The sequence below is a fragment of the Podarcis erhardii genome (assembly GCF_964252035.2).
Source record: "Podarcis erhardii genome assembly, chromosome: 3".
NCBI classification, from domain to species: domain Eukaryota; kingdom Metazoa; phylum Chordata; class Lepidosauria; order Squamata; family Lacertidae; genus Podarcis; species Podarcis erhardii.
Window position 1 is genome coordinate 70,825,216 of NC_138507.1, and position 21,864 is coordinate 70,847,079.

General features: G+C 42.2%; 1 protein-coding gene across 5 annotated transcripts in view; it reads left to right on the top strand.

Annotated features, from left to right (window-relative positions):
- Positions 1-21,864, top strand: part of MAP3K4 (mitogen-activated protein kinase kinase kinase 4) — a 72,057-nt gene that overhangs the window by 13,773 nt on the left and 36,420 nt on the right. For 2 of the 5 annotated variants that reach the window (XM_081855159.1, XM_081855160.1), the window contains exon 1: positions 2,502-2,686. The exons of 1 other annotated variant lie outside the window; for it this stretch is intronic. In XM_081855159.1, the coding sequence (XP_081711285.1) occupies positions 2,598-2,686 (89 nt within the window). In that variant the 5' untranslated portion in view covers positions 2,502-2,597. Of the gene's footprint in view, positions 1-2,501; positions 2,687-21,864 lie in introns of those variants that run through there. 2 more of the 5 variants (XM_081855161.1, XM_081855162.1) reach the window with 1 other exon arrangement.

A 21,864-nucleotide genomic window follows, 5' to 3' on the forward strand; every position in this document is an offset into this window, starting at 1 on the left:
TAGGTGGGGTTTCCTCTTTTCCTTCACCCATCCTCTCTCTTCTGAAAGAAGTCTTTCCAGTTGGAGGATGTTTTGGTATGACCACAACTTCATGTCCCTTCTGACGCCTTTCTTAAACTAATATCCTCCAGATGTTTTGGATTCCCAACTCCCATCAGTCGTAGCCAGTATGTCTGGTGGTCAGGGATAATGGAAATGGTCGTCCCAAACATTTGGGAGGGCACCAGGCTGGAGAAGACTGATATACAATTTCTGAATCTTGTTATTGTCACTCCAGCAAGGGAGAGTTGCTGGTCTACTTCCCTTCACTCAGCTCAGTAATTACAGCTGGTGCTTCTTTCCCTGCTGTTTCCTTGTGGGTACTTCATGTCCACAGTTGCTTTTTCTCAGTCCCTTCCTGCACTTATGCTTATCATTATGTCTTAAGAGATGCTAATCTCAAATGATAGATAGGATGTGCATCTATAAAGCCTAGGTTAACGCAGTGTTGATAAATAATCTCATCCTTGGTCTCCCCTCCCCCTCCCCCATCTTTTTGTATGCTGGTTAAGAGAAATGTTAGCCTGTTTTTGAGTGAAAGGAGATAAAAACTTTATAAAGATAAAACTTAGGAAACATGATGGAACAAATAGCCGGAGGGATGTTAGACTTTTTTGCTTTGCATCTCATATCTGAGACTGATTCACACACCACTGTTAAGTGTATGTTAAACCAGTTCCTATGTATTATAGGAAACCCAAAGATGTAAATACCAGTCTAAAAGCACATTGCTTCTTTGCATGTTCCATCTCCAGTTGGAGGCAGTTGATGGGGAGCATAAGTGGCTGTTTCTTCAGCTTGTAAACAGCCGTGTGTATAGTAATATAGAAAGCTGGTATACAAATTAAAAGTGAAATGAATTGAGTGTGCTGTTGTGCTTATTCAGCTTTAGGCTTCCCAGAGCTACCCTGGGCTCCTTTGGTAGGAAGGGTGGGATATAAATTTAATGAATGAATATTTTGGTTGGCCACTGTGTGAACAGGATGGCAGACTAGGTGCATCATTGGCCTGGTCCAGCAGGCTCTTTAAATTTGGTTGACAACTATGTCTTTTCTTGCCATGGGTACCTAGAGGTGGTCAGGACTGCTTGCAGGAAGTACTTCTTTACATAGCTCATAGTTAAATTGTGGAATTTACTCCCACAAAATGCTACAATCGCCGCCAACTTTGATGGTTTTAGAAAAGGCTTAGCCAAATTCATGGAGGATAAGGCTACCAGTCATGATAGTTGTGTACTGTCTCTGTTGTTGTTGTTTAGTCGTGTCTGACTCTTCGTGACCCCATGGACCAGAGCACACCAGGCACTCCTGTCTTCCACTGCCTCCCGCACTTTGGTCAAACTCATGTTCGTACTGCCTCTACCAATGCCAGTTGACAGGAATCCTAAGTGGGAACAGCATCCGATGCTTCTGGGTTTCCCATATGCCTCTAGCTGGCAACTGCAGGAACAAAAGTCAGTCATTTTAATTGTTTTGTGCTGCTTTTAATATTTTTATATTGCTGCACACTGCTCTGATATTTTATGAGAGGGTGGTGGTATATGAATATAAACAAACAGGATTCTCTACCAGATGGGCCTTTGGTCTCTTCTTATGTTCATGTTAGAATACAAGGTTTCATATATGGAAAAAACAGATTAATGTTTTAGGTCAGGCTTGGGGAACGTTTGGGACTCCAGCCCTCATCAGCCTTGGCGCCTGCATAACCCATAGTCAGAGATGGTAAGAATTTTTATTCCTGCAACATCTGCAGAGCCACAAGTTCCCCGCTCCTATTTCAGGTACTTTAAATGCCAGAATCGCGAGGGAAGAGCAAGAAAACCCAATACAGAGCAGCGCCACAGGTGTGTCCCGTCCCGTCCCGTCCCCTCACCCCCCCCCCGCCCGGTTACTGGTAATCTCACTTTTAGCGCTAAATTGCCCTGCTTTTATCAGTGAGATAACGCGGAGAGCTTTCTCTCCGGCGGGAGGCATGAGGCCAAGCGCACGAGGCGCTGATGCTGTAACAGCCATCATTTTGCGAAGATTACGCACGGCGAGGTTGAATCATTGGACCTGCGAGGGAGGCAGGATCCCCGGCGGAACGAAGTCGCCTTCCTCCCACCGCGGACACCCGGCTCGGCCTGCCTCCGTCTTCCCTGCCGCTCCCTTCACCCCTGCCCGGCGGCCTCCCCTTTTCTCTCCCGGAGCTGCGCGACTCGCTTCTGCCTCGGCGGCGGGTGGGACGTTCTGCCCGCCTCCGCCGCCGCCTCCTCCTTCCGGGTGGAGGCGCCCGGCTCCATTCCATTCTCTGACCACAGGAGCGAACGAGAGCGCCTGTGGCGGGCTTTGTCCCTAGACGCTCTCCGTACTACCGAGGCTCCCGGCTTCGCTCCTCTCGGAGCCTCTTTTCAAGATGGCGGCCGCACGGCTGGCTCTGCGCGGCCGAGTCTCCCTGCAGCCGGGTCGCCAGTGACGCCCTCCTGCTGCTTCCGCCGGTGCAGCCGACCCGGCTCCGCGCCCCTCTTCTCTCGCCTGCAGAAGGCCTGCCGCCGCAGCTATGCCAGCCTCGGTGCACGCATGAGAGAGGCTGCCGCCGCCGCCGCCATCGCCGCCCGAGCCATGGAGGAGCCGGAGCCGGAGCCGGAGTGCAGCGAGGCTGCCAAAAAGTAACGCATTGGTGGGGACCGGGGGTGAGAGGGAATAGTTTCCTTCGCTTCTATTTCCTCCTGCTGTTTAAATTGCAGCAGCCACAAGGTCGCCTCTTTGCACAGCAGGAGACTCTTGCATCCCCTTCACAATAGGCTCCGGTCTGCAAGCTTCCGCTTGCCCGGCTGTTCCTGCAATGGAGCTTTTCTCTGGATGCTGCCTTGGCTGGGAAAGGGGTGGGAGTGGATGTCCGTCTGTCTGATGTTCAGCTTCGCCGGTGACCTGCTACGTTGATTTTAGTAGCATTGCCTGTGGGGTAAAGCTGGGCTCTGCAGTTTTACAGTCTCGGGGACACCCCACTCCTGGGTAAGGGAATTAATGGTTAAAACAAGCAAGCAAACCGAGGGACAGAACTAGGAGTTGACAGTTGTGTGTGTTTATTTAGACTTCAGTTGATTTTGGTGCAAGGGAGCATCTTGAAAAAGTGTTGTGTTCTGGATTTGGGAACCATTATTAAAATGTATACATCGATCCAGATGCAAGGTGACCTGCATTATTATTTTTCTAGCCCAAGAAGATCCTTTTGAACCCCCTTTCCCCATGTAAATGAAAAACAAAAGTGTACATGTAGCAGCCTAATCTTAGATATTCTTACTCGAGAGAAATCCCACTGGGCTAAGTGGGGCATGTTCTGAAGTAAAGGTGCAGAGGATTGCAATGAAAATTATTCGGAGTGAAACTAGTGCAGCCTCTGCTGTTTTCAGCCTTTTTTCAGGAGAAAGTTGAGAAGGCAATAATTTTCTGATGGTTGCTTTATCTGTTGATGCAATAGTGGAGACAGCACCAGTATGTCTGAGCCTCATTTTTATAAACTTTGCTTTAACTATGTGATCATTACAGTATAGATTGCGTGAAGGCTGCTTAGTTGAATTCTGCAGTTCCAAAGTGCCTCTGAGAAGAGGTAGATTAACTAACAGTGCAGTCCTAAGCATTTCTGCTCACACTGTAAATTCAGTGGCGCTTGCTCTCATGTTAGTGGGGTTAGGATAGCATTTTAAATTGGGGTTGTGGAAAAGGGGACAAATACTCTCTTCAAATTAGTTTGTATATTAATTCAGTTTATTGGTTCCTTTTCTGTTATTTGATCAGAGTGTTAAAAAAAAAGACAAAGATCTTGTGGTCTTTCACATAAATGCTGAGATGCTATGATGCTATCTTTTTCTGCTCTTGCCAATAATGTAGCAAATAGGATATTCATCAAACTCTTTGCAAAAGTTGTTAACATACAGACTCAAGTTCCTTCCTGCTTTCGGAATGTGCCCACATTCATATTTCCTTACATCCACGTATTTAACTAATACTGTTGGCCAGACAATGTGAGATTACATGTAATTGTCCCATTCCTCATACTATTTGTTCATAAGTTAGTTTAATGAAAATTCCACTGAACACTACGACAATAGAATAAATTTTGTATACACTCAGAGCACTGCAGTGTATTTTCAAGTCTGAATAACTTGAAACCTATTGCTAATTTCAAATGGATGAAGGAAAATGCAAAAAGCAATACTCTATTCTGCCTGCCTGGAACAGTGAGACCTGAATAAAAATGGGAAGAGAGTTCTACCTTTCAGTTTTAAAGGCCAGCTTGGCACCTACCTCTGTTTTGAAATGCAGAGTGGGGGGTGGGGGGAGACTAGATTGTAGTGCAGCTTGCAAGGTGAGGCTTCTCAGTCATTGTGCTTGACTAGTTTATTCCACAGGAAATAAGTCTACCTTCAAGGACTCAGGACATAGTATGTTTTTATATTGTGTTAACCTGTGAACAACCATATGAGATAGATAAAGCTGAAAGATAGTGATTTGCTCTAGGCACCCAGTGAACTTTACTGGCTGAATAAGGAAATGAACCTATATCTGCAACATCCAACTCTAGGATTAATTCTGCCTCCTGAAATTTAAAAGAGGGATGTGACACTGGCAGCTTAACTCTATATACATGGACAATCAAGCTACAGTAGCACTGGGACATGTGGGGGTGATTGTTTGAAATATCTATTATTTTTCATGTGCTGAGTCGGCATATACGGTAATTGCAAACTTCACATGATCACTGCATTTGCATCTCAGGGCTGGAAACCATACTTGTGTTAGTAGGAATTGACCTTTAGAGATGGGAATGAAAATAACTTCATGGATCTGATGTCTTCAGGTTTCCAGCTGACTGTCAAGCTACTGCATAACTCATAGTAATTCCCAAGCAATTAGTTCTCTTGCTTAGATAACATCCTGTTGATTCATTTTACTTCTCACCAGCAGGCATTCAGGAAATGCCTCCTTTGAAAAATCCAGTGGTGTATAGTCAGTGCAAAATGGATCATAAATGAAGAAGCTCAATTTTAGCAACTGGAGGGAAAAGCTTGGAGGGTACACATTTACTAGATCCATCTTGTAATGATGATGAAAGTCACCTTTGTCAAGTGTTGAAAAGGAAGTTTTAATTGCAATCATAACAGTGATGGTGAAGATTCTGGTGCTGATTGGCTGAGCTGGTGTGAACATTCCAACTGCTTAGGGAATAATTGTGTTAAGAGTATTTGCAGCTCTGCTTCTGTGAAGAAAGGGGAAATTGTCAGGTTTTTTGGAATTAAAATTTCACACAAGCACTAGGGACTATATTGTTTTTGTGATGATAACTGAGGCGTGAGTAGGGGGGTCTCGAGATGAAAGGAAGAAAATATGTGGACGGGACAAAGGCAAAGTAACTGAAGGAAGGGACAGAGAAGGCACAAGGGACTGAAAAATAAGCATCTGAGGAAAAGTTCTAGGTGAAGGAGAATTAATCAATTTTGGGGTTGGGAGAGGAGTACAAAGAAGACATTCAGACAAGGAGGGGTTCTGGGAAGCTGTATGCTAGAAAAGAGAAAGGAGACAAGTTCTAGGGAATCTGGCCCAGAAAAAAAACATTAGCTAAAGTAAATGAGCTGGGGGGAGACGAAAGGATAAGTGTGGCTTCTGTAGCATTGCTATTTGGCAATCCTAAGGGGTCAAGAGTAAGCCCCAAAAGCTGGAAATAGGAGACAGTTTTTGCATGCTTATATAAACTAAGCAGCATAGCCCATGGATGTAGGCTTTTAGGGAGCCTTTGATGTTGGACAGCAGCAAGTTTGAATGCCTTGTAACATCTTTGGGGCAAAAGTGTCTTGTTCTTCGAGATTTCCAGGGAGGTAGCTATGTTAGTCTGTTGCATCAGAAACAGGAGAGACTTACGGCCATGTAAAGACTAGCAGATTTATTATGGCAAAAGCTTTCATCAGCCAGTCCATCAGATTTATTTATTTTTGTTTAGCAGATTTGCAGTTCACTTTTCAAGACAATTCTTTATAAAGCAGCTTGCAAAATACACACAAAAGATAATTCAAAACCATTTAAAGCATATCAGCTGACAGAACAGAAGTGAACTGACTTCATGAAAGCTTTTGCCATTTAAGATGCTGCAAGATTCTCTGTTTTTGTTCTTAGAAGGACTTTGGATTTGTGTGTTCATTTTCAAGTTTTCCTGTGCTAATCTGCATGTTGCATTGCCATAGTATTATAAAAGCTGAACTATTGACCAGCATAACAGGCAATTTAATATGTGGTCCATAGTTCTGAGGCATTTGAATCATAATAATAGGCTTGCATTTGAAAGTGTGGCAACAAACCCTATGTCTGCATGAACGTGCAGCGCAGTTTCTTATAAATGCAGATGACTCTCAGAAGGTAAAGTTCTAAGTGGTGTTAAGGCAATGGTCCTGCAGCTTGTTTCCAACAGTAACAAGCCAGCTGTTTCCAGAAAGCCCACAGGCAGGGTGTGAAGGCAATACCACCCTCTCATCCCGATACTCCCTCTACCCCAACAATTAAAATTCAGTGACATACTATCTGAACATGGATGTTGCACTTAATTTCCACAGCTAATAGCCATTGATAGGCCTAAGTTAATGGCATCATATGTTATGGCTGTGAAATCCATAAGTTAATTATGTGTTGTTGTGTAAAGAAGCACTTTCTTTTGTCTAACCTGAAACTACTGATAATTTTCATTGGGTGATCCCAGGTTCTAGCATTTCGTGTAACAGAACCATGAAAAGCTTGCATAGCAAAGCTTACATTTGTGGCTGCCCCCGCCCCCCATTAGCAGAGCTGGCTGGCATAATAGATCAAGGTGCTGTTGCCTAGCAGAAACTAGAATCAGCCTAATAGTCGGTGGATGCTTTTGAAAATAATATGTATAATCCTGAGATGTTTCTTTTATAGTTCCTCGGTGGTTTAATTCCTGAGTCTAATAAATCAAGTGAAACTCATAATTGTTGTGTGTCTAAAATTAAGTGCATGTACAAGCACACATACAATAGAAGTATCTTCTGTACATAACACATAATCCATATTGTTTACCTGATTACTTATTGTTGATTGGTGTGTGTGATGTTGGCACAAACAGAGGGGTAGAATGGTGTGCTTGCATTATCTCTACAAGTTAAATGGTTGATCAACAAAAATGGAGGGTGTTTTGTTTGGGTGTACAGTGTTCTGCAACATGGATGAAGTAGACCCATGAATTTCCTGTTTAAAATTCATTTTAGTAATGTGGATCTTGTTTATTCATAATCTGCATAATTTTGACATGAGTGTTGGTGTGGTCATAATTGATTTGCAGCAAATGAAAGCAAATCCTTAAATTCGTTTTTAGGTTTTTTTTAGTTCATATTAAGGGGGGTTTCTCAAAACAGTTGAAGTTGAAATCTATTCTGTAGCTGCACACTGTGATTCATTTGCATCTCTGCTGTAAATATGGATTTGTCATCATTTTAAGTATGCAAGTTAAAAACATTTTTGGCCTGCCTGCATGTGTGTAGGCCTTGACGATGCATAGATACATCATCTAGGACTGGTATGAGGGCCAGACTGCAATGGCGACTTCACCCAGCAGTATATTGTGAGTGAAGGTGTCGCTCCTGAGTCCCTCTGCCTCCAGCACCCAGTGCACCAAGGAAGAAACAAGGTGCAGCCAGATGCTGGTGGTAGAGGGACATAGAAGCGGCAGCAGTGCCACTCACAATATACTGCCAGGTGAAACCGCCATCTCGCTCTGGCTCTCATACTGCTGAAGGAGGAACAAGCTATATCAGCCAGAACCAATGTAGCTTGTTCCTCCCTCGGCTGCCTGCCGTTAAACCTCTCCGTTGAGGGGCATGCAACTGTCCACCCCTTAGCATAGAAGTCCAACGGAGCCCCCACCCTACCTCTGTTAATAAAGATGAGGGACATTTAATTCAGTTTGCACTAGACTATTGGAAAGCACATTGCTAATTTATTTTCCAGATTTACACCAGACTAGCCTCTTTCTTGACCACCCAGAAATATACTTGTGTGCTTTGTGAGTGGTAAAACATTTTATAGCATGTGCATTCCAGCACAAGAAGTTTTCAGAATTGTATCCATATTGTTATGTGGGTGTAATTCTGAAGTGCTGATGTGAAAGTGTTTGCTGTATAATTTATGAAACAGGTTTTAGTGCTGGATAAATGTGTTTATAGGGCTGGAGAGAAAGAACAAAGCTGATTATGTAAATAAGATACCAGTTTGGGAATTTAATAACTTGTCAGACTGAAAAGTTGTTGTTGATGCATACAGTTATATACATTGAGTTATTCCAACTCTACAATTCTGTGATTCTATGTCCCATGTCAAAAGTTGGCAGATGCTATGCTGAGACATTTGGTTATGAGCTTTTTACTTTCAGTGTTTAACCCCTTTCATTTCAATGCTGACATCTGTTCTAACCCTCAAGGTTTTACTAGGGGCACTAGGTTACATTGGTGGGGAGCCAGTTTTGAGCTAGTATTGGTAGCTAATCCACAAATTCTAGTGCTTGAAACAGTCTAGGCAAACCCACCGAACAGTGACCAAGGAAGCCCCCTTCAACCCTTTTCTGCTTCAGAAGCTTGTGGGTTTGGCTCTGCTGCTTGACAGTCAAACCGTCTCCAGGATGTTCCCAGGCCACTTCTGCAACTTCAAGGTTTGCAGTCTTCTCCTATCATACTCACCAGAGGATGGTGCCACATAGCAATGGTGAGTGTACTGAGCAAAAATGAGGATGCTAGTCCCTTTGAGCCTACCCATGTGCTGATGCCATCCTCCAGCTTCTTCCACCATCACAACTATGACGGGCCGTGACCAGAGAAACTCTCCAAGGAAAAGCATGTTATTAGTGATGTAGAATACCATGAAGCAGAACATAATTTCTACGAGTGCTTACATAACTGATTTCCCCTGTCAACTGATAGTGATGGTACTGATCTTTCTTAAAAATTGTGCATTTTATGCATATGATACTTCAGTTTCACCATACTCAATACTGTATAAGCATTTTAGTAAGGTATTATATTTTTATATTCTGATTTTTCAGTTGCCTAGAAGATTGTTTTTCAATATCCAGTTACTTGGGAAAGAAGGTCTTTATGCAATCTGCATTGGTCTTTCTTATGGCATTTGAACTGGAAAACAGGAAATTGGCTTAACTTGCACCTGGCCCTCTTTATCCGCCTTTCCTTCTGTAGCATGCACCCTGTGGAGAATGGCAAAGCTGCAAATGGAGCAGATTAGAGTTGTAATGTGGCTTCTGCACTACCAGTGCTGGCTGAATTTCCAAGTGCCCAGAGGTTCCTATTCTCTTTGTTATAAGGCATTGAATAGCCAGACTCTAATCTGTTGAGGAATTGTTCTGAAAATTTTGCTTTTGTAATTAATTTAAAATTACCATACTTCTCATGTTTATTAATTTGGAACATGCATGATTTTATAGTGCATGGTCTGTGAAAATGATTCAGGTGATCTGCTGTTGCAGCAGTCATAGCAAAAAGAATTAGTTTAAAGTGCGTGGCTTAATTAGTGCTTTCAAGGCTGCCTGTATTGTTATGCAACCCAGTAGTATTGGCCTTTGTGGAATGTAGACTATGCTGTGGTGGCAAAACAATATCTCTATGTTAAAGAAAAATATTTGGGTGCATGTCAATAGAATTTCATCCTCAGTAGCAAAATGGTTAGCTTTAACTATAGCTGAGGGCATGTCTGCATATTGCTCTATTGAATTGCATAGAACTTTAAAAATATATGTTTCTGATTTTGGTGAGATAATGAATTGGATTCTGGGTAAGTCAGTTGCACTTAGGACCCATTGAAATAACCGTGAAAAGTTTGTAATGATAGACTACATTCATATATGCACTTACCTGGAATCAAATTTCATTGAACTGTGTGGAAATTACTTTGAGTAGACATGCATTGAATTTTACTGTTTGTGAAGACTTATTGGTTTCAGTGGGAGCTAAGTTCAACTGACTGACTTCAGATCCAAGTTCCAAGCCAGTGTATCTTAAACTGAAATAGTCCAATAAATTGTGAATAAACATTGGTGTTTTCTGTTCAGAAATTGTGCATGCTGCTTTCCTAGAGGAAGTCATAGTAAATGTAGATAAGCATCACTGGTAAGTGTTTGGTAAGAAATGCAGTCTTCTAAGCTAAAGGAAGAAGAATTAATTATAGAAAGTGCAAGGATTTATTTATTCTTTCATTTTAGATATTTATAGGCTACACATAACAAAAGTTCTCAGGATATTATAGCCTGGCTTGGTACTTTCTCACAATACATATTTTTTTTTGTTGTTGTTTTTTTAGGCAGAGTAAAGGCATCAGGCAGCAATGGCACCACTAGGTGGGTATGCCTTTGCTTGAAATAATCCTGCATAAAAGAACTCAGAAATTAGCACAACACAAAGGATGGTTGCTAATTTTCTATGAGTGATAAATTTTCAGTTTTCATGTGGAAAAATAACGTATTTTTTGCTAAGCAAAAAAAGTGTTGTAAAGTGACTGACTTGGTTAAGACTTAAAGCAAAAAAATGTGAGCAGAGGAGGGTAACCAAGATGATGAAGCAATGGTCTGGAATCCAAGCCTTATGAGGAATGGTTGAGAGAGCTTGGTATGTTTAGCCTGGAAAAGAGGAGACTGAGGGGAGATAAGAGCCATTTCCAGGTATCTAAAGAGCTGTCACATGAATGATGGAGCAAGCTTGTTTTTCTCCTGCTCTGGATTATAGGACCCAAACCAATAGCTTCGAGTTACAAGAATGGAGATTTTAACTAAACATACAGAAAAACTTTCTGACAGTAAGAGCTGTTTGACAGTGGAACAGACTCCCTTGGGAGGTTGTGGGCTGTCCTTCCTTGGAGGTTTTTAAGCAGAGGTTGGACAGCCATTTGTCATGGATTCTTCAGTTGAGTTTCCTGCGTTGGACTAGGAGTTGGATTAGGTGACGCTCAGGGTGTCTTCCAACCCTACAATTATATGATTCAAACCACAGTACATCTTAACTCAGAAATGGCAACCACAGTTCAGATATCGTTTCCAATTCTGTACGTGGGCAATCATTGGATTGTGCAAACTAGTGTTGTTGTTCAGGTGTAATAGCAAATGTGAAACTGGGAAGATGAGGGCACAGGGAAATTGGGGAGTTTAACAGCACTCATTCATGTAATGACAAGACATTATTTGGTGTTGCATCTGAACTGAGTCACTTTGTAAGCCCTTTGCCATGTGAACAAAGAAATGTCAATTGCCTCTAGTTAGAGGGCCTGTATTTTCAAACTATTAGTACTGAGAAAATAGATGCATTTTATTCTGTTGTAATTATTTATCAGCGCTAAAACTGAGCTATCCACCCAGTCTTCATGCAAAATATAAAACTATTCAGATTTCAGCTAAATGGAGTATCTTGTAGGTCTGGAACAGTGAACAGAAATACTCTACACTTCAATATTTTATTGCAGGTCACACTCGTTAATACAGTTGTACCTCGGCTCCTGAATGCCTTGGGAGTCAGAATGTTTCGGCTCCCAAACGATTGAAAACCGGAAGTGAGTGTTCTGGTTTTCGAATGTTTCTTTGGAAGCTGAACGTCCGACAGGGCTTCCACGGCTTCCGTTTGGCTGCAGGAGCTTCAATCAGAAGCTGTGCTTTGGTTTTCGAATGTTTTGGAAGTCGAAAGGGCTTCTGGAACGGATTCTGTTCGACCTCTGAGGCACAACTGTACAATAGTTTTAGAGTCTAAGCTAAAGGAGGCAGTGTGAATGGAATAAAAAAATTGTGATATAGGTAATTCCGTAAGTGCATAGGGAGTCTGGATTTGAGAAGCTAATATGTCATGAACAATCTGCATAGTGATTAGTTTACAGTTTTGGAATGTTTGTAGAAAGTTGGAAAAAAATACAAAAATATTATGAAAAAGAAAAGTGTTGTTCCTGTGTAGAACTATTTCCCTACCTTATATAGAATGTGGGTCATTGTTGGATGGGCAATAAAAGTTCAGAATATCTAAATTTTGGGAAACATGGGTATGCTACAGAGGGGCACAAATACCAAATCACCACTGTCAGCTTTTAGGCAATGTCATCAAGAGGCTTAGGAGGTAAAAGTGCTTAGATGCGGCCATTAGTTCTGCTACTGCTCTTGCCATTAATGGTTAATGCCATTAACATTAGGAGAGCCAGTGTGGTGTAGTGGTTAAGAGCACTAGTCTCGTAATCTGGGGAACTGGGTTCGCGTCTCCGCTCCTCCACATGCAGCTGCTGGGTGACCTTGGGCCAGTCACACTTCTTTGAAGTCTCTCGGTTCCACTCACCTCACAAAGTGTTTGTTGTGGGGGAGGAAGGGAAAGGAGATTTGAGACTCCTGAAGGGGAGTGAAAGGCGGGATATCAAATCCAAACTCTTCTTCTTCTGATGTTAACACTCCTATTTTTGAAGTTTTGTGGATAACTAGTTGATACAGTCTTTTGAGCAGGATTTGCAGTTATAAATTACCGTATTTTTCTGTCTATAAGATGCCCCCTATTTGGGGGGACTCAGATTTAAGAAAAGGGGGAGATATATCTGTGTATAAGACACCCCCCTAGTTTTTGACATTATTTTTAGGGGGGGGGACCTAGTCTTATACACAGAAAAATACGGTAGTTGGTCAATCATTGTTCATGCATCCTGTAAGATTAATGGTATAAAAATTGGGGATGGTAACATGGATGCACGTCTCTTGGTTTTTCTTTTAGATAGAATTTTAAAAGCCCTTACTAGTTTTTCCATCAATTTCAAGTTAGGTTGTCTCAGAATAGTAAATCTTTTGTATGTCGTACTAAAGTTTGATACTCGAATATGGAGAAACAAATATATTTTTCAGTTTCTGATCTTGCCAGTTACAGAGAACCAAGAGTTCTGATTACATTCTTCTGTTGTGAGAACATGAAGAGCTGCCAGAAATGCTAAAGGATTTTATTTGACTAGCTGGTGATCTCAGAACCACAGAAGGCTGCTAAGTACTTAAGTATTTTACAAATTCTGCTCATGTCACAAACTAGAGCAAATTTCTTTTTCCTCCAACTCCCCGCCCCCCCTCCGGGAGAAAGTATATATTTTTACTGGCTTTACTTCTGCTGCAGGTCATTAATGACTACTGTACTCCCAGTATATCTAATATCCTTTTTCCATCTGTCAGTTTTGAGGGTTTCAAAACATGGTGCTGCTTTACTTATGCAGTATCCTCCCCTTTATAAGCAAGGCAGGTGCTGACGTAGGCATCATTTTGGTTTTCTCTGCTTACCTAGGCATTTTAAGTGTCCTAGCTTATTATTTTAGCAGCCTCTGCTTGTTTTGATGACTTGATTCTATATGTTTTTATATTGGTTGGTTTGTGTTGTACGTACTTGGCCTTGATGGTGCAGTATAAATGCTTAAAATAAGTAGTTCCATTTGACCAACAATTTCACATGTTAGTTCTTTAATCTTTAATAGCTACTGTCTAGATATGGTGATATAATACTTAATTTGTTGATGAGCCCTAGAGCTTCACATCTGTTTGACTGATAACATCTGCTCAGTCATGGGTATCTTTCCTATTCCTTTGCAGTGAAGTGGGATGCAAATAATTATTTCACTTTCTCTGCAATTTTTCTGTCATTCTTGAATTGCATTTATCATCTAACAGTCCAGTTGCTTACTGAAAGCTCTTGTTTCTGACGTATTTAAACAAGTGTTGTTGAGTTGGTTGTAACGTTTAAGGAATAATTTCCTCAAAATATCTCCCATTTGAGCATCCAACACTTGTTGAGTTGGTTGTAACATTTAAGCAATAATTTCCTCAAAATATCTCCCATTTGGGCATTCACATCTCCATCACTGACTCTGCTCATCCTGTTACAGATAGGTAGCCGTGTTGGTCTGCCATAGTCAAAACAAAACAAATTCCTTCCAGTAGCACCTTAAAGACCAACTAAGTCAGTTCTTGGTATGAGCTTGGTATGTCAGTTCTTGGTATGAGCTGAAGTGTGCATGCACACGAAAGCTCATACCAAGAACTGACTTAGTTGGTCTTTAAGGTGCTACTGGAAGGAATTTGTTTTGTTCTGCTCATCCTATAAATGATTCTTTAAAGAAGGCTATGGGAAAGGAAGAGACTAGCTACATGGTGCTATACATAGGAACTATTTTCAAGTTTTCACAGTTGTTATGCTTAAGAATCAGACTTATGCAATAGTAGGGAGTCAGTCTTACCGTTTTGGTCCTTAACTTTGGTAATCACCTGATTCCTTTTTTTGGACCTGCTGTGGGGAACAGCCAGAATCTGAAATGAAATAAATTTGCTAATTCTCATTTTGTACTCTAGTTCCTTTAGAACTGTCACCTTTATTTTCTAAGTTGTAAATATATTTCACACAAATAAACATTCTTATCTCTTCTGAGTTGACTTCATCGTGACAGGAGAGGATTATTCTTCCTTCATTAGCCTGACAGATGGTGACATTACAAGTCAGTTCATTTTTTCTCAGACATAAAATAAGCACTTGCTCTTTTATCCAATTCTCTTGGCTTAGACTGAGTGATATTTTAAATGTCAGCAGTGGTATTTTGCAGAGATTATCAATTACGTGCTGGTGATATTACAATAACTTCTTAAGATTTTTGTACTAAATTAATTACCTCATAAAATCTAATAAACCGTTAATGCTGATCTAAATACTCTCCAAACATTTCAGCTCTGGCTTTTCTTGGTCTAGAATACTCTTTTTAATTGGAAACATTACAGAGTAAGGTTAGCTTTACCAAAGATAACTAGGAGCAGACTGAATGGAGTGACAGATGAACCGCTGTATCTGTAGTAATAATGATAATAATAATTTATTATTTTTACTCTGCCCATCTGGTTGGGTTTCCCCAACCACTCTGGCCGACTCCAAACAGAATATTAAAAACACAATAAAACATCAAACACTAAAAACTTCCCTAAACAGGGATGCCTTCAGATGTCTTCTAGAAGTCAGATAGCTGTTTATTTCCTTGACATCTGATGGGAGGGCGTTCCACTGGGCAGGTGCCACTACCGAGAAAGCCCTCTGCCTGGTTCCCTGTAACTTGGCTTCTCGCAGTGAGGGAACCGCTAGAAGGCCCTTGGAGCTGGACCTCAGTGTCTGGGCAGAACGACAGTGGAGATACTCCTTCAGGTATACTGGGCCGAGGCCGTTTAGGGCTTTAGAGGTCAGCACCAGCATTTTGAATTGTGGTTGGAAACGTACCAGGAGCCAATGTACGTCTTTCAGGACCGGTGTCATATGGTCACCAGTTTAGCTGCTGCATTCTGGATTAGTTGTAGTTTCCAGGTCACCTTCAAAGGTAGCCCCATGTAGTGTAACCCTTCTGCTTGCCCCAACCCGAGTGAAGGGTAATGAGGGCCAGGGCCATGAAAAAGATGTTTTTCACTGTGCTAGCTCCATGCCCATCATCATTACACAGACCAACTCAGGATCCAGCAGATCTTGACTGACCTAGCTCTACTCCCCAAAATGCCTCATTTTTGGGGTTTTCTGCCAAGCTCTGCCTACCCATGCTTTTCGTGGATGCATTGTGGACCTCTGAAGCAGTGGAGGCCTCCTGCCAACAGAACCCAGTGGAGCTCAGTGCAGCCAGGTGGTTGGACATCTCCACCCCCTTCAGCTGAGCAAATTAGGGGTTAAGATTGCCTTACTCCCTTGGTAGGATGCATTGTAGTATACCCCAGATGGTATTATAAAAGACAACATTTTTTGCATGCATTTCTCCTCGTAAACAAAAGCACAAGTGTAAGGATTCCCCCCCCCCCACTTCTTCGAATTATGCCTCTGACATCTAGTTATCTATCTTCGGGGGGGGGGGGGAGTTACACCTTTATTTTGTCTTTAAGATGCCATAGATGTCCTTAAGATCTGTAGAGAAAGGCTCAGTTGCCATATTGTCCTTTTTATATAGAATTCATATTTCTTGTCTCTTGGAAAATTCCTCACCTACCCAAAATTTGAACTCAAGTACACCCAGTCTTTTATTTTTCCTTTAGCACTTGCTGCAGCTGTAAATTGAGAAGCTGGCATATTCTTGTAGCACTTTGTCTCAGCAGTGAAAGCTTGTTTTAACTTCTGTTATCATAGGATTAGCTCTGATGCTGATGCTGCACAGTTCGGTAACTCTTATATCTTTTGCTTCAGCTGTGGCACCAGCAGCTCTGGGGCTGTAGCTCGTGGGTTCTCTCATCTCACAGCCACAACAGGTGCAGTAGGGGAACAGGGCTACTCCATCTAAATATCAGCTTCTGCTGTCCTTGCTGAAATTGCTGCAGCTAATCTGCTAGCCTGCAGTGACAGTAGGAACAGTGTGTTGTCATAGAAATGTGTCATTCTTGATGCATCTATTACTGTAGCTTCCCCATTGTCTTGTGTTGATTTTGTTATTGGGGAAACTACTGAAGGTAGCATGAAGTTACAAGAAGGTGCATAGATAGGTAGCCGTGTTGGTCTGCCATGGTCAAAACAAAATAAAAAAATTCCTTCCAGTAGCACCTTAAAGACCAACTGAGTTAGTTCTAGGTATGAGCTTTCGTGTGCATGCACACGAAAGCTCATACCTAGAACTAACTCAGTTGGTCTTTAAGGTGCTACTGGAAGGAATTTTTTTATTTTGTTTTGAAGAAGGTGCATAGATTGTAATTTGCCAGTTACAAGTACAGTGGTACCACGGGTTAAGTACAGTGGTACCTCAGGTTAAGTACTTAATTCATTCTGGAGGTCCGTTCTTAACCTGAAACTGTTCTTAACCTGAAGCACCCCTTTAGCTAATGGGGCCTCCTGCTGCCTCTGGGCCGCCGCTGCACGGTTTCTATTCTCATCCTGAAGCAAAGTTCTTAACCTGAGGTACTATTTCTGGGTTAGCGGAGTCTGTAACCTGAAGCGTATGTAACCTGAAGCATATGTAACCCGAGGTACCACTGTAGTGTAAATCCTTTTACTTTTTATTCATAAATACGATTATTATTATTACTGCTACTATTATACCCCAACCATTTGTCCCTGGAGAGAAATCATCGGGGTGCTTAATTTTCATAAACTGATGTCCAAAAAAGCAATAAATACATATAAATGCATGTTGAAGCTTAGTTAAGTAACTCTGCAAGGATTCTTTTCCTGAGCAGTTTATAAAGTCTTCTAAATAATAAATAAATCTTAAAAGCTGGGCCAAAAAAGAATTGACGATTAGCTATCTAGAGTTTAAAAAGAAGAACCAGGTATTTTAAAATGAACATGAGTACAGTGGTACCTCGGGTTAAGAACTTAATTCGTTCCGGAGGTTTGTTCTTAACCTGAAACTATTCTTAACCTGAAGCACCACTTTAGCTAATGGGCCTCCCACTTCTGCTGTGCCACCGCCGCCCGATTTCTGTTCTCATCCTGAAGCAAAGTTCTTAACCCGAGGTACTATTTCTGGGTTAGTGGAGTCTGTAACCTGAAGCGTCTGTAACCCGAGGTACCACTGTATCTTGAATCCTTCCAGGCTATTGAGAAAGCTATCAGAACACCAAGGTATGAGAGACACAATTAAGCATAATAATTAATAATAATAATAATAATAATAATAATAATAATAATAATAATACCATGCAACCAAATTCTTTCCTTTGGGTTAAATACATACTGAGGCTAGGAAGTGACTCAGTTCTAAGCTATTCTCTTGAGAGTGCTAAATCAAATGAAACATGACAAAAGTGAAACTTAATGCAGAATGCGTTTACATGGCAAGTTGACAATAATATGAATTCTAGATGGTGTTCTATCATGAATTTGATTCTCAGATGTGGGCAGAGCTGACTCTGGTAAAAGCATAATCAATTCAAGTCTATAAACAGGGCTGCAATTTAGCTTGGTTGTTGTGGGTGAGGTTTTAAGTCTGTGGAAGTGAACATGAAAAATATAAGTGATTTCAGGCAAATTGTTAGAAACTGTAGATCGGAACAAGTTGGTTAAGCATGTGGTTTAGCAAACTTCTGTTGCCTCACAGTAAAGTATGATTTATTTTATTTATAGTAATGCTATGCTACCTCATTACCAAAGTTCTCTGGGCTGCATAATTTAAATGGGTTAAAATGCAGTAAAAATGCAACTACAACATAAAAGAAACCACAGCACAGATAAAGCAATAAAATTAAAGCACAGACAGGTCTTAAAAATTCAAAAAGCCAAAATCAGTTTTGAAAGGCCAGCTCTTGCTTGATGGTGTGTGTAGGAACCTGTGAGAGGAAGGGACCTTTCATGTAACCTGGCTGAAAACTGCTGAGGTTTTTTAAGGTCAAAGCCAACACTCTGAGCTGGGTCTGGAAAATGACTGGAATCCAGTGTAGTTACAAAGCAACTGGCATAATTCAAAACATCTAGCCCCAGTTAACAACATTGCAGCCCAGATTTCTAGACTGTTAACATAATAAAGCATCTTTCCAAACATTCTTGTGCTCCCTAATCATCACATGCTGCCCTTGTCTGCTTCAAAGTGATTTTTCAAAATAGTAAAACAAAATTTTGACACACAGAAACTTTGTGAGCCAGATCTTGAGATGGTATCTGTCTGCCTTATAGCTGGAGTTGTTTGTGTTTGCATTTATTTGTGGTTTGGAGAAGTCATGTCTGAAAGCTTTGTCCCAGGATCAAATAGAGCAGTGCTCTTTGTTTTACTGACCTTTGTTTCTTGTTGCATGTAAGTGAAAGAAAGCTATCATTAGCATTTAAGAAAGTTCCTGGAAGGTTTAATGGCAGTCGGTGGATTAGTTTGCCTTCCCTTTCGCAACTAGGTGCATACAAGTTTCGTAAACCAGAAGGCTGATTTTGATGTATATCCTCCCAAAGTTTCTAGTCCTTCTGAAGTACAGTATTGCTCCTTGTTTCCCATCTACATCTCAGTGAGATTTCAAAAGTTGTACTTCCCACTCTAGTACACAAAGAAAGGCAGGAGGGGACAGCACATAAAAAGCTGCCTTATAATGACTCAGAGTGTTGGTCAGTTGAGCTCAGTATTATTTATGCTGATAATGCAGCAGCTCTTTAGTTTCTCAGGTAGACATTTCTTCCAAGCCTGCTTCCATATGTTGCCTTTTCTGGAAATGCAGGGAGCAGGAACTATGACTTCCTGCATGGAAAGTGAGTGTTCTGCCTCTGGGTGGCTGTTCTCCATAGTAGCAGTTCTATCTCATTAGCTCAGTGTTTTTCCAACCTATTTCCGGCCGTGGTCCCCTTCCGACCTTGTTTTGTTCCTGTGCCCCCGCCCCAGACTTAGCCAAGGGGGGGCAGTGGGCAGCTGCCCCCCAAATAAGTAAAAATTGATACAAATATGAGGTTCTGCCCCCCTAACAAAAATCCTGGCTATGTCCAGGCCTCCCTCCTACCGGTAGAAAGGTAGTTATTTAAATGTTTTGTTTGTATATATAACATCTTTTATTTATAATTATTATAATTTATGGAAAATACAATTGAGTAGAATGATAGGAACATAATGAAATATTGTTGAAGCAGAAAACATAGAATCATAGATCTGAAAAGGGACCCTAAGGGTCATCTTTCTAGTGCAACCCCCTGCAATGTAGGAAACTCAGCTAAACCCATCCATGACAGATGGCCATCCAACCTGTGCTTTGAAACCTCCAAGGAAGGAGAGTCAAGATCCCCCCCCCCCAAGGGAGATCCATCTTCCATGTATTATAAAAAGTAAACAACACTTATTTGACCCCAGCTATTTGACACAGAGGGGGAAACCTATAAATAAAGTCCAAAAGGTGCACAGGGAGTTCTGTATATGTGGGAGAATTTTTAAAAGCAAGTGGTCCTCACTGACCTGGTTCAAAAAGATTTGTCATCCGGAGCAGCCCTGGCTGCCTAGATAAAATACTATAGCCCCCCACGCCATTACCTGGGAGTAAGGCCCACTGACCTCAGAGTAGACAGTAGCATCAGACGACCCTGCTCAGCTAGGTGCTGGGGTGGATTTCATCCTGCGCCTTGCAGAGCCGGGCCAACAATGCAGGCAGGCCAGCCCTGCACCCACTCTGCATCATCCGAAGACCCTGATCTGCTAGGTGCGGGGTGAATTGCACCCGCCTTGCAGAGTCAGGCCCAGGCTGCCACCAGGCCCAGCACTGGCGGCAGCAACGAGCATCTCTGGCTCACTCAGCCCCACTCCAGGTCACCTGAAGGTTCTGGATTGGGGGCTCTACAGGTCAAAACGGGAGTCTCGGCGACCACCCTCTCCCACCAGAAACAAACCAATACTGCTCCAAGAAAACACACATGGCAAAAAGGAGTGTTGGTCCCTGGTGGGCCACCCCCTTACCCGCTTGCGGTTGGCCAAGCAGATAGCCAGCCATCAGGATTTTTTAAAAATCACTTTTAAAATTCACTTCTCACTTCCTTCTGTGGTCCCCTAGCCTACTTGGTTTTCACCTGGGGCCCCCTTGGAATATCTTTGGGGCCCCCTGGTTGGGAAACACTGCATTAGCTAATCAGATGGGGTAGCTTCTGACCCTCAAAATACCTGGTTTGTGAGACTAGATACTTCCATAATGGAGTATCTGTTACCCTGTTACCTTGCCAGCCAAGCAAGGGGCATGTGAGTGTGTATGTGCATGGAAATTGGTGTCCCAAGAATGATTTGGGAGCACATGACATTCACAGGCAGAGAGATGTGCTTACCTTCATTCCTAGGCATAATAATAATAATAATAATAATAATAATAATAATAATAATATATTATGTATACCCCGCTCATCTGGCTGTTTCCCCAGCCATTCTGGGGGGCTTCCAATCAAGTGTTAAAAACAATACAGCATTAAATATTAAAAACTTCCCTAAACAGTGCTGCCTTCAGATGTCTTTTAAAGAGAAGATAGCTGCTTATTTCCTTCACATCTGAAGGGAGGGCGTTCCACAGGGCGGGCGCCACTACCAAGAAGGCCCTCTGTCTTGTTCCCTGTAGCCTCACTTCTCGCAATGAGGGAACCGCCAGAAGGCCCTCGATGCTGGATCTCAGTGTCCAGGCTGAACGATGGGGGTGGAGACGCTCCTTCAGGTATATAGGACCGAAGCCATTTCGGGCTTTAAAGGTCAGCACCAACACTTTGAATTGTGCTTGGAAACGTACTGGGAGCTAATGCAGATCTCTCAGGACCGGTGTTATGTGGTCCCGGTGGCCACTCCCAGTCACCAGTCTAGCTGCCGCATTCTGGATTAATTGCAGTTTCCAGGTCACCTTCAAAGGTAGCCCCACGTAGAGTGCATTGCAGTAGTCCAAGCGGGAGATAACTAGAGCATGCACCACTCTGGCAAGACAGTCCGCAGGCAGGTAGGGTCTCAGCCTGCGTACCAGGTGGAGCTGGTAGACAGCTGCCCTGGACACAGAATTAACCTGCGCCTCCATGGACAGCTGTGAGTCCAAAATGACTCCCAGGCTGCACACCTGGTCCTTCAGGGGCACAGTTACCCCATTCAGGACCAGGGAATCCCCCGCCCACCCCCTGTCCCCCCAAAACAGTACTTCTGTCTTTGTCAGGATTCAGCCTCAATCTGTTAGCTGCCATCCATCCTCCAACTGCCTCCAGAATGCAGTTCTAATCCTTTTGTGTTTGTCCTGTGCTACATAAATCTGTGACCTTTATTATTTTATGGGCACAAGAGTATACATGGTACCTTACCATGCTATTCGAGGAATATTACCACTTCTAACTTTTTGTTTGCTGGTAAGTGGTGGAGGATTTTTCTTTTTTCTTTT